The sequence below is a fragment of the Lithobates pipiens genome, unplaced genomic scaffold, assembly GCF_037356315.1.
Source record: "Lithobates pipiens isolate NorthernLeopardFrog02 unplaced genomic scaffold, aLitPip1_a1.2 Scaffold_13, whole genome shotgun sequence".
Classification (NCBI taxonomy): domain Eukaryota; kingdom Metazoa; phylum Chordata; class Amphibia; order Anura; family Ranidae; genus Lithobates; species Lithobates pipiens.
Genome location: NW_027507718.1, coordinates 472648538 through 472662081, shown reverse-complemented (window position 1 = coordinate 472662081; position 13544 = coordinate 472648538). Strand labels below are relative to the sequence as shown.

The following is a 13544-nucleotide window of genomic DNA, read 5'->3' as shown; positions in this document are numbered from 1 at the left end:
TCGCTCATTCCCCATGTAAAAAGTAGAAAAGCTTCCATAGTGCATCTCTTTAAAAACATGTATTAAATAACAAAGTAGTGCACTTACAGAATGTAGTAAGTTATAAAAGCGTCTCAGATAGTTTTGAGTCGACCGGCTCTCGATCGCTGTCTGTTGCTTCCAGGACTAGCGTGGTATGTGGTGACGTCAGCACGCTGCTCCTCCCTACATCATTTGGTCACAGATGACATCTTCCAGGGGCACTCTGTACTTACTATGAAGCAAGGCAGCCACTCAGCATGGGACCTGCAAGACCATACAGAACAATGTAGTAGAAGGTGGCCACTATGCATTTCCAGCTTCCACAGCGATCCACTAAGTATGAAGTATGCCTACTTGCATTTGTCCACACTGGACCAATGTAACTATACAAAAATATCAGTATTAGACCCCTTTCACACTGTGTCGCCACCGGCATCAGCGGCAAAGCGGTGCTATTTTTATTTTGACGTTTTAGCGGCACTATTCAGCCCCGCTAGTGGCCAAAAATGGGTTACATCTGCCCGCAAAATGTGGTATGACAGCGCTGCCCCATTAATTTCAATGGGAAGAATCGGTGGAGGAGCGGTGAGTTCACTACTCCTTCACCGCTCCAGAGAAGCTGCTGGCAGGACTTTTTCTGACGCCCTGCCAGCGCCCATGGTCCAGTGTGAAAGCCCTCGGGCTTTCACACTGGAGTGAATGGAGCAGCTGTTTTAGTGCGGTTTGCAGACATTATTTTTAACGCTATAGCGCCTGCAAAATGCCCTCAGTGTGAAAGGGGTCTTAAAGTTCGAAATACAATATATGAGAAACTTGTTTTTAGAATGTTCACTTGAGTATCTAATGGTTAGTGGGGTCCAATCAATATTTGTTTTACAACTGTAGTGAAAAGAAATGTCAGGGGTAGGGTGGAAATTTTTTCTCAGACAAATTAAATTCTGTCAATGTGGCTTTTGTTTAGGAAAAATGTAACATATAGTGATACAGGTTTATAATGTCTGAGATTCCATTCAATTAGCAGATCTGGATAAACTTTGAAGGGCTTTTGAATGAAATTAGTTGACATAATGATGGCAAGAAAGAATTTGCGAATTTTCGTACAATTGTTCAAAATAAAGTCTACTGGTGTATGGCCAGCTGTAAATCACTTATAAGCTTGAACATGTCATTTCAAAATTAGTTTTCAGGTTCTTTTTTTTTTTTTTTTTCATCCTACTACATGCATTCTTGATAGAGATAACAGGTGGCCGTGCTAACCTACTGTATATTGCTAAGGCATGCTCCACCATTGTGGCTATCAGGAAGCCGGTCCATTGCGATGATGATCAGCGCTCTTGCTCTCTATTGACTCTTCGAACATGGAATGCAGACGCACTAATTAAGTTTTAGAGTAGAACTATAGGCACAACTTTTTTTCATTTTGGATGGAGCAAGGGAGAGTTATAACCTCTGTGAGATTTTTTATTTACCATCTGTGGCCCATTACAAAATAAATACAATTTTCCTGTGCCTTTTATGCACATACAAATGAAATCCACCTCTAATTTGTAAAACTGTTAAACAAATATACTATATTACAAATAAAGTTACACTTTGCGATTACCTGTCTCTTTTGTGCATTAACATAATCATGTCTATAAAAGGTTATTAAGAATTTATAGTCATTCACATGCATAGAACTCCCACCACCTTTCCACCAATGCGCTCACCTTCATTAATTGATCTGCCAAGATTAAGGTCAAATATAGTTTTCCTCTTCAGGGATCAGTCCCAGGCTCTTGTCTGGTAATGCTCCTTTTCACCTTCCTCCTTATGATGCCAGTTTAGACTATCTAAAATAATCTGGTGTTTTGCCCTTTAAGAAATTCCGGCTCTGCGGATCAACTCAAATAACATAGGGGCCTCTCATGCTGTAGTAAGTTATAAAATAGCCATTTTATTAAAATGACTTGCACTTACATATATTAAAGAAAGATGGCTTTAAAAAACACAGCGAGGCCGCAGTGCCCAGGTTGGTTGTGGCTTATGCTACATGTTTACATCACCCAGCTCCACCTTAGCGTGTCGTCATAATCACATGACTTCCTCAGGGACACAGGGCCTTGCGATCACACTAAGATTTATATTATGCTGTTTAAAGTCGTCATGGTAACCTCCCGATCCTCATTACAATGTTATAACCTAGTAAAGCTAAACAAAGCATACTATGGTCTTGCTAATCCTAAAGTGAAACCACAAGATAAAAATGCCTAAACAAAATGAAAATAATAAAATCTTAGTTTCCTAAAAACTACCTAATAATAGACAATCTGTAGAGATACTATCTTCTAGTGGACATAACATTTATTGCACCCCCCCCCCCCCCATATTTAATAATATTAAATATTTTTATGTCAAATTCATTATTAAGACCTCTAGAGTTTATAGTGTGTAACTCATAAATCCACCTCAATTCTTGTTGGCTGGGAGATTTGACCTTATTTTTTCCTCTTCAATGACTTTTACATTTTCCAAATCCCAAATTTGCAGCATTGATGGATCTTTATTAGCCCAGGCCCCCAACCTTTATACTTACCCAAGCGCGATCTTGATCCCGCACTGTGCCCGAGAACTGTGCCTCTTTCCGTTATCTGTCTCCTCAAAAGATAAAGAGACTGGCTCCCGCTGCTGTCAGTCAAATTCTGTGACGAGGGGACGGGGCCGAGCCACGCTGTCTGTATTTATGGAGGCAGGCAGCAACGGCCTTGATTCGAGCCCTCACCAGTGCCCCGATAGGAAGCAGCTTCCTAGGGGGCCACTCACCAAAGAGAACGAGACAAAAGCACTAGCTTGTGACCCCAGAAGAGAAGGTTCAGGGAGGCTCTGTGCAAAACCATTGCACAGAGCATGTAAGTCTAACATTTATTATTTAAAAAAAAAAAAGAATTAAGCTTTACAATCTCCTTAATCCCAGCTTTACCAAACATGGAGGTCTTTGCCCCATCTTTCCTCCATCTTTTCCCCATTGTCAGTTCTTTGCTACCAGCAATATTTTTCGTATAGCTAATGTTTTGCATTGTGACCAGTATATTTACTTATGAATTTCATTCCTCTCTTCCAGATCTTCTGTTCCCGCTGCTCTTCCCACTCTGCCCCACTACCGCGATATGGGCAGATGAAGCCAGTCCGCGTCTGCACACACTGTTATATGTTCCATGTCACTCCTTTCTACAGCGACAAAGCTGGGATATGATGTCCTGACACACCCCTCCCCCACCCATCTCGCAGGCAGATGGCTCCTAAGTTTTGTTGCTTTTGACCCACGCCAAGAATTACTCTGAGAAAAGGACTTTGCTGGAGGCATGCCGGATTTTCATTTAAAAACTTCTTAATACCTGTACAGAGAAGTTTGATTATGGATTTTTTTTTTCCTTTATTTCTTAAGCTGCTAAAGAAAAGGATGAAATGTCTGTGGCTCCCAGCTTCAGTACAGTCTTCCAGATGTTTTGGTTCTGACATGACAGACACCATGACACCATAATGCTTTGAAGATCCTCACTGCGTCACGGATTACCTTGAATGGTAAAGATTACCAGATTGATTGTAGCATCTGTCACAGCACACAGCTCTGAGGCATGGCTGCACATCTGTGCATTCGTGAACGCTGCCGTCACCTGCACAGTTACGCTTCCATTGTACCTTTGTCACCGTCTCCCTTTTATTCGAGGAAAAACAAATCGAGCAGAAGAGTTGTTTTGTGTTCAAGAAGAGAAAAGACTGTTTGTGTACAGAGCAATATTTCACAGTGTCAGGAAGAGGAGGGCTTAAAGTCATTTATTTAGTAATACTTTCTGTATTTTAATTTATATAGTTTAAGGTAAACTCCTCTCAAAACCAATAATTCAATATTGTATTTTTTTTAAACAATGTTTCAGGGACTTTGTGGGGAAGATGAGATATCCCTTCCAGAATTCCCAACTAATGTACCCATTACAAGTCTAGATTGTGGTACTGTACACCCTCCATAGACGCCCCACATCATTGGTGACCCACCAGCTAGAATATTGGAGCTTCATATAAGTTGCAGGGCCAAACACTTTGCAGTAAAAGAAGGGAGGGCTATTGATTCAAGTAGGACTACTGTAGATATAGTGAGCTAAGCCCCTCTGTAGCACCCCAACACAGACCCAGCATCAGTTCCTGCAATGAGATGGGCTCTCCAATATCAGAAACTTTGAATCTAGAGTGAGCTCCAGGATTTGTACATGGTTCATCTGTATTGGGGGTTTAAAGTAGATAGGGGAGGCGCATTGGGTTGGTTTCACTATAATAAAAGACCTTTATGCCCTTTTCTTCAGTGTAGTCAGACGGAATGCCCATTAAGCAGCTGATCCCCCTTCTTCCATTGACAAGTCTTCTCCCTGTGCAAGGAAAACTTAAAAAATAATACAGGACCGCTTTTGGGATTCTTTAGTCCATCAGCGAGCTTTTACGAGAAAAGAGTGGTTGGTCCTACCTCTGCAGAGCACATGCCTACATCTATACCTAGCCCCCTAAGGGAAACATCTCTGTACTGTGATCCATGTACCTCCAGTTACTAGATCTAAGTGCTTATGACCTAACAACACAAAATTGCAACTCTAGTCATTTCTTATCATGTTCTCTTTACCATCTTTACAGAAATTCAAGAAAAAGGTAGAAAATAAATTTGTCTTGAAAGTGAAGTTTGGGATTTTTAAAAAATAAACGTTTATATTCCTCTAGGTGGATGCAGCATTAATCCCGTGCCGCCACTGTAGTGAGAACTGAGTGATCTAACATCGCTGATCGCTCAGTTCTTACACTCTGCTTCCAGCAGAAAGCCATGACTGTCAGTCAGCAGCTCTCTTCTCTCCCCTCCGGTGCTCACTGGCATGCTAGGCTTTGGTGGGGGGGGAGGGCCTGGTTCAAACTCTTAGCAAATTGCAGGTGCAGACTTCTGCGCGGATCTCCAACATATGGTCGGGATCGTTCCTGAGTCTGGACCGGCTGAGTGACATCAGCTGACAGCAGGCTTTAGTGGTCACAGGAGTAAATAAGGAACTGTACTCCTGTGATCCATAGGAGAAGCATGGCCAAAAAAGCTTTGGTTACACTTCTCGTTTTATTATGGCCAGTGTGGTCTTATTGCTTTTCATAACAGCTAGGAAGTACACCAAGGGAGTACAGGGGACTATCTGTCAACAGAAGTGACAAGGACCTTGCTAGGTGTGTGGAGGGTTAAACTGGTACAGTAAAACCTCACTAATGGAGTGTCTGAGAGTGGGTGTCTTATGCCACCCATGCATACCAAAATGTGATTTATTTGTTTTTGGTGGAGTTGTCCTTTAATACATAGCAATAATTTTTTTTTTTTTAATAATACATATACATATTCAGCTGCTGAAAACAAGACACCTCAGAACCTTTTATTTTAACTGGAAAAAAATATTGCTGATGACTCCACACTGGGCATGGCCAGACATGAATCCGGTGATGGAGTGCATTTCTGTAGTTTTCACATGTGGAGCTAAAAGTTCCTGCAGTACTTCCAGAGTGGTTTCACAACAGAAGATACTATAAGGGCAATCCATTTACTAATGTACAGCCAAGGATAGGACTGACTAGAACTGTAATTTCTTGGGTTCAACAGGGCTAATTCGCCCCATACCAGCTGGTTATATTTGTTTCTGTTGGCAGGATCTCTGAAGGTTCTCAGCTCTGCCCACCTGCACCATGGGAAATTCTTTCTGCTGTATTTGCATATATTTTACAAAAAGAATGCCCATGTTTGGTTTCCTTATGGCTTCTGCTGCCATTTAAATTACAGTACGTGGCTGGCATCTTTGGAGATATGAGAAGTCACTGGGTAGTTTGACATAGTCAATTAAAATAAAATAAAACTTTTTATTTTTGGGTGGATATGTCCTTTAAAAGATGATGCAGTGAAAAGAGTTAAAGTGGTTGTAAACCCTTACAAATACCCGGTGAAATGACATCAGGGGACACACAAAAATAAAATAAAAAACTCTTTCATAGGTTATACATGTTTATCTGCAGTCTTCTGTTCTCTACAGCTGTTCAAAGTGCTAAATATTTAAAGCTCATCTGAGAGTTAAAAAAAAAAGGGGTCGGAGAGCTGAGCTCAGTGAGGAGAGCTCTGAGAGCTGATTGGAGGGAAGGGACACACACCCCCTACGCACATCACACAGGAACAGAAGTCAACCTACTGGAAATTCCTCCCCTGTCATCATTTTTCTCTTGGTGTCAAGAAAGCTCATCAGAAGTGATCCATTCTGATAGCAGAAGAATGAAGCAGCGGACAGAAATGATACTTGGTGCTCCTAATTGAGAAAAGTACACACTATAGAGCAGTGATGGCGAACCTTGGCACCCCAGATGTTTTGGAACTACATTTCCCATGATGCTCAACTACAATGCAGAGTGCATGAGCATCATGGGAAATGTAGTTCCAAAACATCTGGGGTGCCAAGGTTCGCCATCACTGCTATAGAGGGATATGCTTTGTACATAATTAATTTGAGGTTTACAACCACTTTAAGGTAAAGCTTTTATTCTGTAAAGTAGATTGTTAAAGTACATCTCCAACTGAGAAATGAGTTACCAAATATATGTTTCTGAAGTGTTGCTGGGCTCCTCTCTATCAAATTTCTTGATGCCGCAATGCCAGCCTTTAAAATGTCTTTGCTGCTTTTATTAGAATATCCCAGCTTTATATATTTCTAGAGAAGTCACAATACCTTTTCTTGACAGTGCTCTGCACTCCATTTGGTCACCAGTGTGTAAAACGGCCATGTGTAGGATGGGTAGGTGCAGCCAGCCCATAGCAAGCATGCCAAGAGGGCTAAAGCATGAAGAAACTTGTAATCTTATATATAAATTAATGATGGAACCTACCTTCAGGCTCCTCCATCTAGCCATTCTTTTTCATCAGCTATAGCAAAGAAGTGAATTTAGCACCTAATGTTGGAACTTGCATTCCAACTACAACTTTGCTTTTCAATGGAACACTTTTAAGCTCCATCACCCACTGGCTTTTTGCAGCCAAGGGATCTCCGCAGGGGATTTTCCAGATTACTCCCACATTTGCCATTACACAGTATAGTAAATCCAGGCCAGGGCAGGTGGTTGAAGCAGATGTAGAGTTCTCACCAGAACAGTCCTCTAATAGTACTATAAAAAGTAATTAATTTCTTCTCACATTGAATTACCTTGAAGCATAACTGCACTTTACAGATGTGTTGAATATCGCAAGGCAGTGTAGGCAAATCAACTTTGTTAGTATGTTTATCTTGTTTCCTTTATTTTGTGACCATATTCAGAAATATTAAGATTGCTTTCCTCTTGTTCAGGAGAAAGTAGTATAATGTACTGAATACTTCCCTGTAAACTCTGAGCAGATAGATACAGCAATTCATAGACACAGCCACGTCTTAATTTGCCTCACGGCATTGTGCAATTTTTTTAGTGCCTGCTCTGGCCTAAGTAAGTGGTGGTCACTATTTTGTGGTCACTATCATTAACACAGCCATGCAACCTTCAATTTCCTGCTGTGGTGGCCGTAATTTGAGATGTCTCAGAACCCACCACTTAGTAAAAGTAAAAAAAGTTTTATATTTGGCTGAACAGTGCTTGCATCCAATCAGATGTAGGCACTGTCTAAAAGTTTGCTCTTTCCCACAATTCACTTTTATGAGTCTCTTATTAAACACAATGCCCTCCCTGTGTGGCTAAGGCTGGCCATACATGGAGTGGGTTGCGGGAAAGGAATTAACTTGATTCCCCCATCAACATAGAAAGTGTTGATGCGAGAATCCCTCCTGCCAGGCCATTGTCTTCTCCCTGCAGGGAGGCGGAGAAGCCATCTCTTCCGGGAGAAGACAGTGATTATTGCTAGTGGCTATAGCAGCCGCTAATGATAATTGCAGTTAATACCTGGCATGCTGGTTGTACCCATGTTATTTGATAGATCAACTTGGTACATTCAGCCTGCCCATAAACGGTTCAAATCTCAGCTGATCCCTACTGAACCGGCCAAGATTGAAACCGTGTATGGTCTTCCTAAGTATTTAGCACCTGCTGGAGCAGTGGCTGCTAAATACAACAATAAAGAAAGTAGTAGGCACTTTTGTCCCACTCTTCTGCCATATTATAGTCAGGCAGTTGTCATAGCTATTTATTGGTTTAGCTTGGATGTTTGGAGATTAAGTGATGCCCTTTATTGGCTCACTTAGGATACTAGCATAACTTAGATCCCTTCTTCAGGCTTTAGGGTTCATTCACACGGACACTCGGCCCATTGGAGTGGATAGAGCTGGTTGTTTACTCTTCCCCCCCCCCCCCCCATATGCATGCAGGCAGCCCATAGAAGTGAATGAGTACGAATCAGCCATGTAAATACCCCGCGGCTGAGTTTGACAGAGTACACAAACTCTGCATCTGAGCTTGTGTGCTTGTCCCTGTATGCCTGTAAAACTTGGCTTGGGGGGGGAGAGTCAACACAGCAGATGAATGCCTATTCACTTTCTATGAGTTGTCTTGCCTGCTTGCAAGGGAGCCAGGTGGAAAATTGTCCGCCGAAAAGTAACTGAATCCAATCGGGTGCAGTTTCTGTTTGGGTATTCAGATAGCCACAGTTGCTGAGACTGTGAATACAACAGCAGGCTGGGGGAGATTCCTCTATTCACACTGTTTATAATAATTGGAGGACTCCTCCATGGGCTGAACAAGAGAAACCTTGCATGTAAAGCCGGCGATCAATTTTGGAAGTGTTTTTGAGGAAATTGACTCAGAGGTAAGAAGTACAAGCAGTATTCTCACCTGAAATTAGAGACTTTTTGAAATGTCCACATACCATAGAAACGATGAAATACAACAATGAATTAAATGCAGCTATTTGTCTTGACATACTGAATAATATTGATTATTGTAAACGAAAGTTGGCCAGTTGGGCATCACTTAAACAGCAAACTTTCTGCATTAATCCATGGCTAATGCGGTACACTACTTTTACTATCGCAATGTTGGTTTATCTTGACTGCTTCCTGTGGCACCTACCTCCTCAGTGGACTACAGATCAGTAGCATGATGATGCTGATTCATTGTCCAAGCACAAGGCTGGAGGTGGACATGTAATACAGGAAGTTGCAAACAGGACATAGTCATGTCCACCATCTCTAACCCCTACCCCCATCCTCCCCACTCATTGAAGCCAAGGTTTTCAAATCACAACAGAATAACATAAAGGTTGGCAGGTCAAACGGCTGTATGCTTGGTGTACAGCTTTAAAAAAGATCTACTTTAATAGCCACTTTAATCTGAATATCTGAAATAAGACCTGTCTGTGCTATGTCACACTACCATTTATTCTGATGCCTATCTCTAAATACCACATTAGACTTCCACAGAGCTTTAATACAGCCGTTGACCACCTACAGATGAGCTTACAGTGTAATGTCCCTACCCAGGTCAAACAAACACACAGTCTGGATATACAGTATGTTAATTTACCAGTTTTTTAGGTTGGCGTTGAAAACTGGAGAACCTGAGGGAAGCACACATCAACACACAAAACAAACTACATACAAATGCAACAGTTGATGCAAGATTCCAGAGCTAACCAACAAGTTATCAAGCTGCTTCAGAACATTTGATAAATAAGGCCCATTTCTGTTTATACAACTAAGAATAGATTACAAGCTGCAACAGTCTCTATTACTCTTTCTTCTATTACCAATACTTCCTTGAAACTGTCAGCCCAACAGCCTTACCGATCCTCCCACATTATATCCTTGACGTATATGGACCCTTTCAGGTCTTGACCATAAATCAGGTTTTTAGTGGAATCGTAGAGTCTGGTTTGACTTCTGTGTCAATCTTTGTTCTCTGTGCATCTAATTTTGTGTTGCCTCATTTTGTGAATCTGCAGTTATCATAGGCAGGATAATAAAAGAACTTGCAGATATTATGCACACAGAATGGTGGTTCTCAGTATGAGGCACATTTCCTAAAATTTTATATGTAAAATTATTTGAACATATGAAATGTTGTTCGGCTATGGAAAATTCTATAGTAAGATTGTTATTACTTCTAAGAATATGATTATTGCAGTATATAAAACATTTGTGGCCATGTAAGTTGGGTATGCCTGCCTTTTGGCCAGTATATTTCAGATTTTTTAGACACTATTTAAATTTCCTATAGCAGCGAATTAAGTGACAGTGCGGCAGACTACACATGCTACCATGAAGCTGTGTCTGGTATGAATTGTCTGTACATGAATAGTATTGTATAAGATGTGTTGGTTTAAATGTCTCAGGAACTTATTGAAACTGATATTTCCTGAACACAGCTGACTTCCAGCCTTATAATGCCAGATAGGTTTGACTCGGCTTCAGATATAAAGCTTGATAAACGCTAAAGCGGTCAGGTTATGGTAAGTTAAGAAAACTTGAGGATCACCAACTTTTCTGAGATTTATTTCACCCAAAATGTATGTATCACTTATGGATGGGATGGTAAAATTGGCAGTTTCTTGCTTCCAGAAAAGGTCCTCATAAGTGAATCTCACATCTCCTTCTGTAATGTAGATCAAAATCTAGCTGGTACCACTGGTCTATATGCAGCAGATGGACGGAACTAGGAACCCAGATGCAAAGATCTGGATAATCCTGTCCCTGGTGCAGAACACACATTAGGGTTCATGATGATGGGTGTTCTTGTCAAATGTTGCTCTTTGTATTAGAATACATGCAGCTGTGTTCATTTGGAAACACAGTGTTTGACAAGAAAAGACTGTTTTGCCTGCATTTCAAATGCACTTCTGTAAAACATGCTGGGGGGAGATTTACTAAAATTGAGCACACAGAATAAAGTTCCGCTGTACATTGTAACCAATCAGCTTATTCTATTAAGCTTTGAGAATAAAACTTAGAAGCTGATTGGTTACTATGCACACCCGTAGCCCCCAATTGTCCCTGATTTTGAACAATGTCCCTGTTTCCTCCGCATTTGTACCTCATTTTGGCCTGATCTATATAGTTGTATATAAAATGCACCTTTTATCATTCAAAAAGTGTTTCCCAGTGTTAAACATTTCACCCAATTTCTAAATTGCTGCATTTATAAGTTTCCAAAGCCAATATAAAGGAATAGTAGTGGTGAAAAAAAGCATTTGTAGGTTTAACTTTTTAATTTTTTTGCATAATTCCTCTTTAAGGGGGTGCCTTCTATGCCTACATACGTTTGCTAATAGGTGTCCCTCCTTCCCATCTCAAAAAGTTGGGTGGTATGTGCACACCTGCACTAGATTCTGTGTGCACCCGTTTTAGTAAATCTCCCCCCACTGTGTCCAAAGAAATGCTGGGGGCCAAACCCAGCCTCTGCGCACTGATCTTGCATTTGACATTATAAATATGGGAAAACCATGCCTGTCTACATAAGCCCTTAAAACTTGATGGGTAAAACTTTTTAAATTATCCAACAACTATGAAGTACAATGCTCTACCATGATGTTATAATAACCGAATACATTATTTGGATAGGTGCCTATACTAAAAGGAGATTTTTTTTTATTTTAAGATTGCACATCAGAATGCTGTGACCAGCTTGAATGTAGTGTTTTATTGGCCCTTAAAGGGAATCTGTAAGTTCCTAAGCTAGCAGTATATCTGAGGTGCTTTATGTCACCTGCAAGTATCTGTGTCAATGTTAAAGTATGTTTCTGTGTTCTGTATAGAGCTCCTTAAAATCCAAACACAGGACCTTTTAATGTCTGCTCAGTTCTTCAGTAATCCCTCTTGGTGCTAAGACTCTCCACACTCCACCATCCAGAAGTCAATGCCAAAACCTCTACTGGCCACTGAGGCTCTAACACTGGGCTGTTGAATGGTGGGGTTTAGCATGAAGAGAGGGTGCAGAGCATAATGGTGACTCGGACAAGGTTGAGGTCTTGTATGCAGCCAGGTCATGGATTCCAATGAACTCAACATGGACGCTGAAACTTATTTGAAGGTTAATACAGGTATTTGCTGGGAACACAAGGTCAGCAGTCCTGTCAGCTTAGCACCTGGAAGCTTTATTTTAAATAGCAAGGCAAGTTATGTTGTAGGTGTAATGGCCTTTTAACTTCTGTCCTCAGTAATATAGCGTTTTAATTGTAATTGACAAGATAAGCTGCTTTAAGTATTTCATACATATATGCTATGTATATGAGATTGCTTACTAGATACCATAAATAAGAAATGAGACTGGCCTTTGTAAAATGATGTTTTCATATTCCTTCACCCTCCCTACCCTCTACCACTTATTTTATAAACACACATATAGACAAATACATTGATGTACACATGAATGAATTTTAGGCACTGGAATGTTGTATTGGCCCAAATCAATTACTTTCAAGCCAATGTTCTCTCACTTGTGGGGTAAGTCAGGTGTAATTGTGGCTTGTGTTATAAACACTGGAAGATGTAATTATTCACTGTTTATATACTATATATAAATGTGTATATGGAAAACTGTTTTGTACCAATGAGGGCTGTCAATAAAGATATGTACATTGGCTATAATGACGTTACTAAGTTCCAGTGGGTGGAATTGTGGACTGGACTTGATTGGACACCGGTTTGTTACACTTTGTTTTACAATACATTGTTTATACATCATGTGTTATAATCTGTGTCACTTCATGGGGTATCGTCCACTACTGTTTGCTACAGCTGCTTTCAACAGGATAGTCATCCACAGTCCATTGAGGTATCGGTCATTCTGCAACACTGATTGTCATCAGATGATTGTAGAACACGACTTCCACCAGTTAGCTGATACAGAAAATCAGATAGTGAAATTATCAGACTAGAGAACTGTATGTACCATAAAGGAACATTGCATTTCTCTTTTTGTGATATATTGGGCACAGTAATCTGCTTATGGTTCACTATACCTCACGTTGGTGGGCCGTATCTGCCTCATTGCTGCATGTTCTTCTCCGTACACTTGGTCTTGAAATCTCCTTGTCACACCTAATGTGAAATCCCCCAGCCAATGATGCCACACCCATCTTCAGTATGAGCCATTCAATGTTTTTAAGCAGTTTCAGCCACATTTGATTTTAAAAACTACTAGAAGGCTCAATGCAACCTGCAAAAATATCAAATGGTAGAAACTGCTGGTTGCCTTGATTCTGCAGAGTCATTGATGTGATTGAAAGCTTGGTGACATTGCACGAAACTTGCAGTGTGTAAGGTGACTAGACAACTTATGGAGTTGAAAGGGATTTCCCTCTTACAGAGCTTTAGTAGAGGGCTTAGGATTGAGATATATGGATGTTGGAAACTAAGTTCTTAAACAGTCTTTCATGACCTTCACAGACATTATATACTTGTATATTAAGTACAGAAAACAAAATAACTTCCACTTTATAATTACGTGCCACTTTGTGTTGGTCCATCACATAAAATCACAATAAAATACGTTTACGTTTTTGGTTGCAACATGACAAAATG

General features: G+C 40.6%; 1 protein-coding gene across 4 annotated transcripts in view; it reads left to right on the top strand.

Annotated features, from left to right (window-relative positions):
* ZFYVE28 (zinc finger FYVE-type containing 28) overlaps positions 1–12608 on the top strand; it is a 300024-nt gene extending 287416 nt beyond the window's left edge. For all 4 annotated transcript variants that reach the window (XM_077477912.1, XM_077477911.1, XM_077477909.1 and 1 more), the window contains one exon: positions 3122–12608. In XM_077477912.1, coding sequence (XP_077334038.1) covers positions 3122–3253 — 132 coding nt within the window. In that variant the 3' untranslated portion in view covers positions 3254–12608. The remainder of the gene's footprint in view (positions 1–3121) is intronic.
* The last annotated feature ends 936 nt before the right edge of the window (positions 12609–13544 follow it).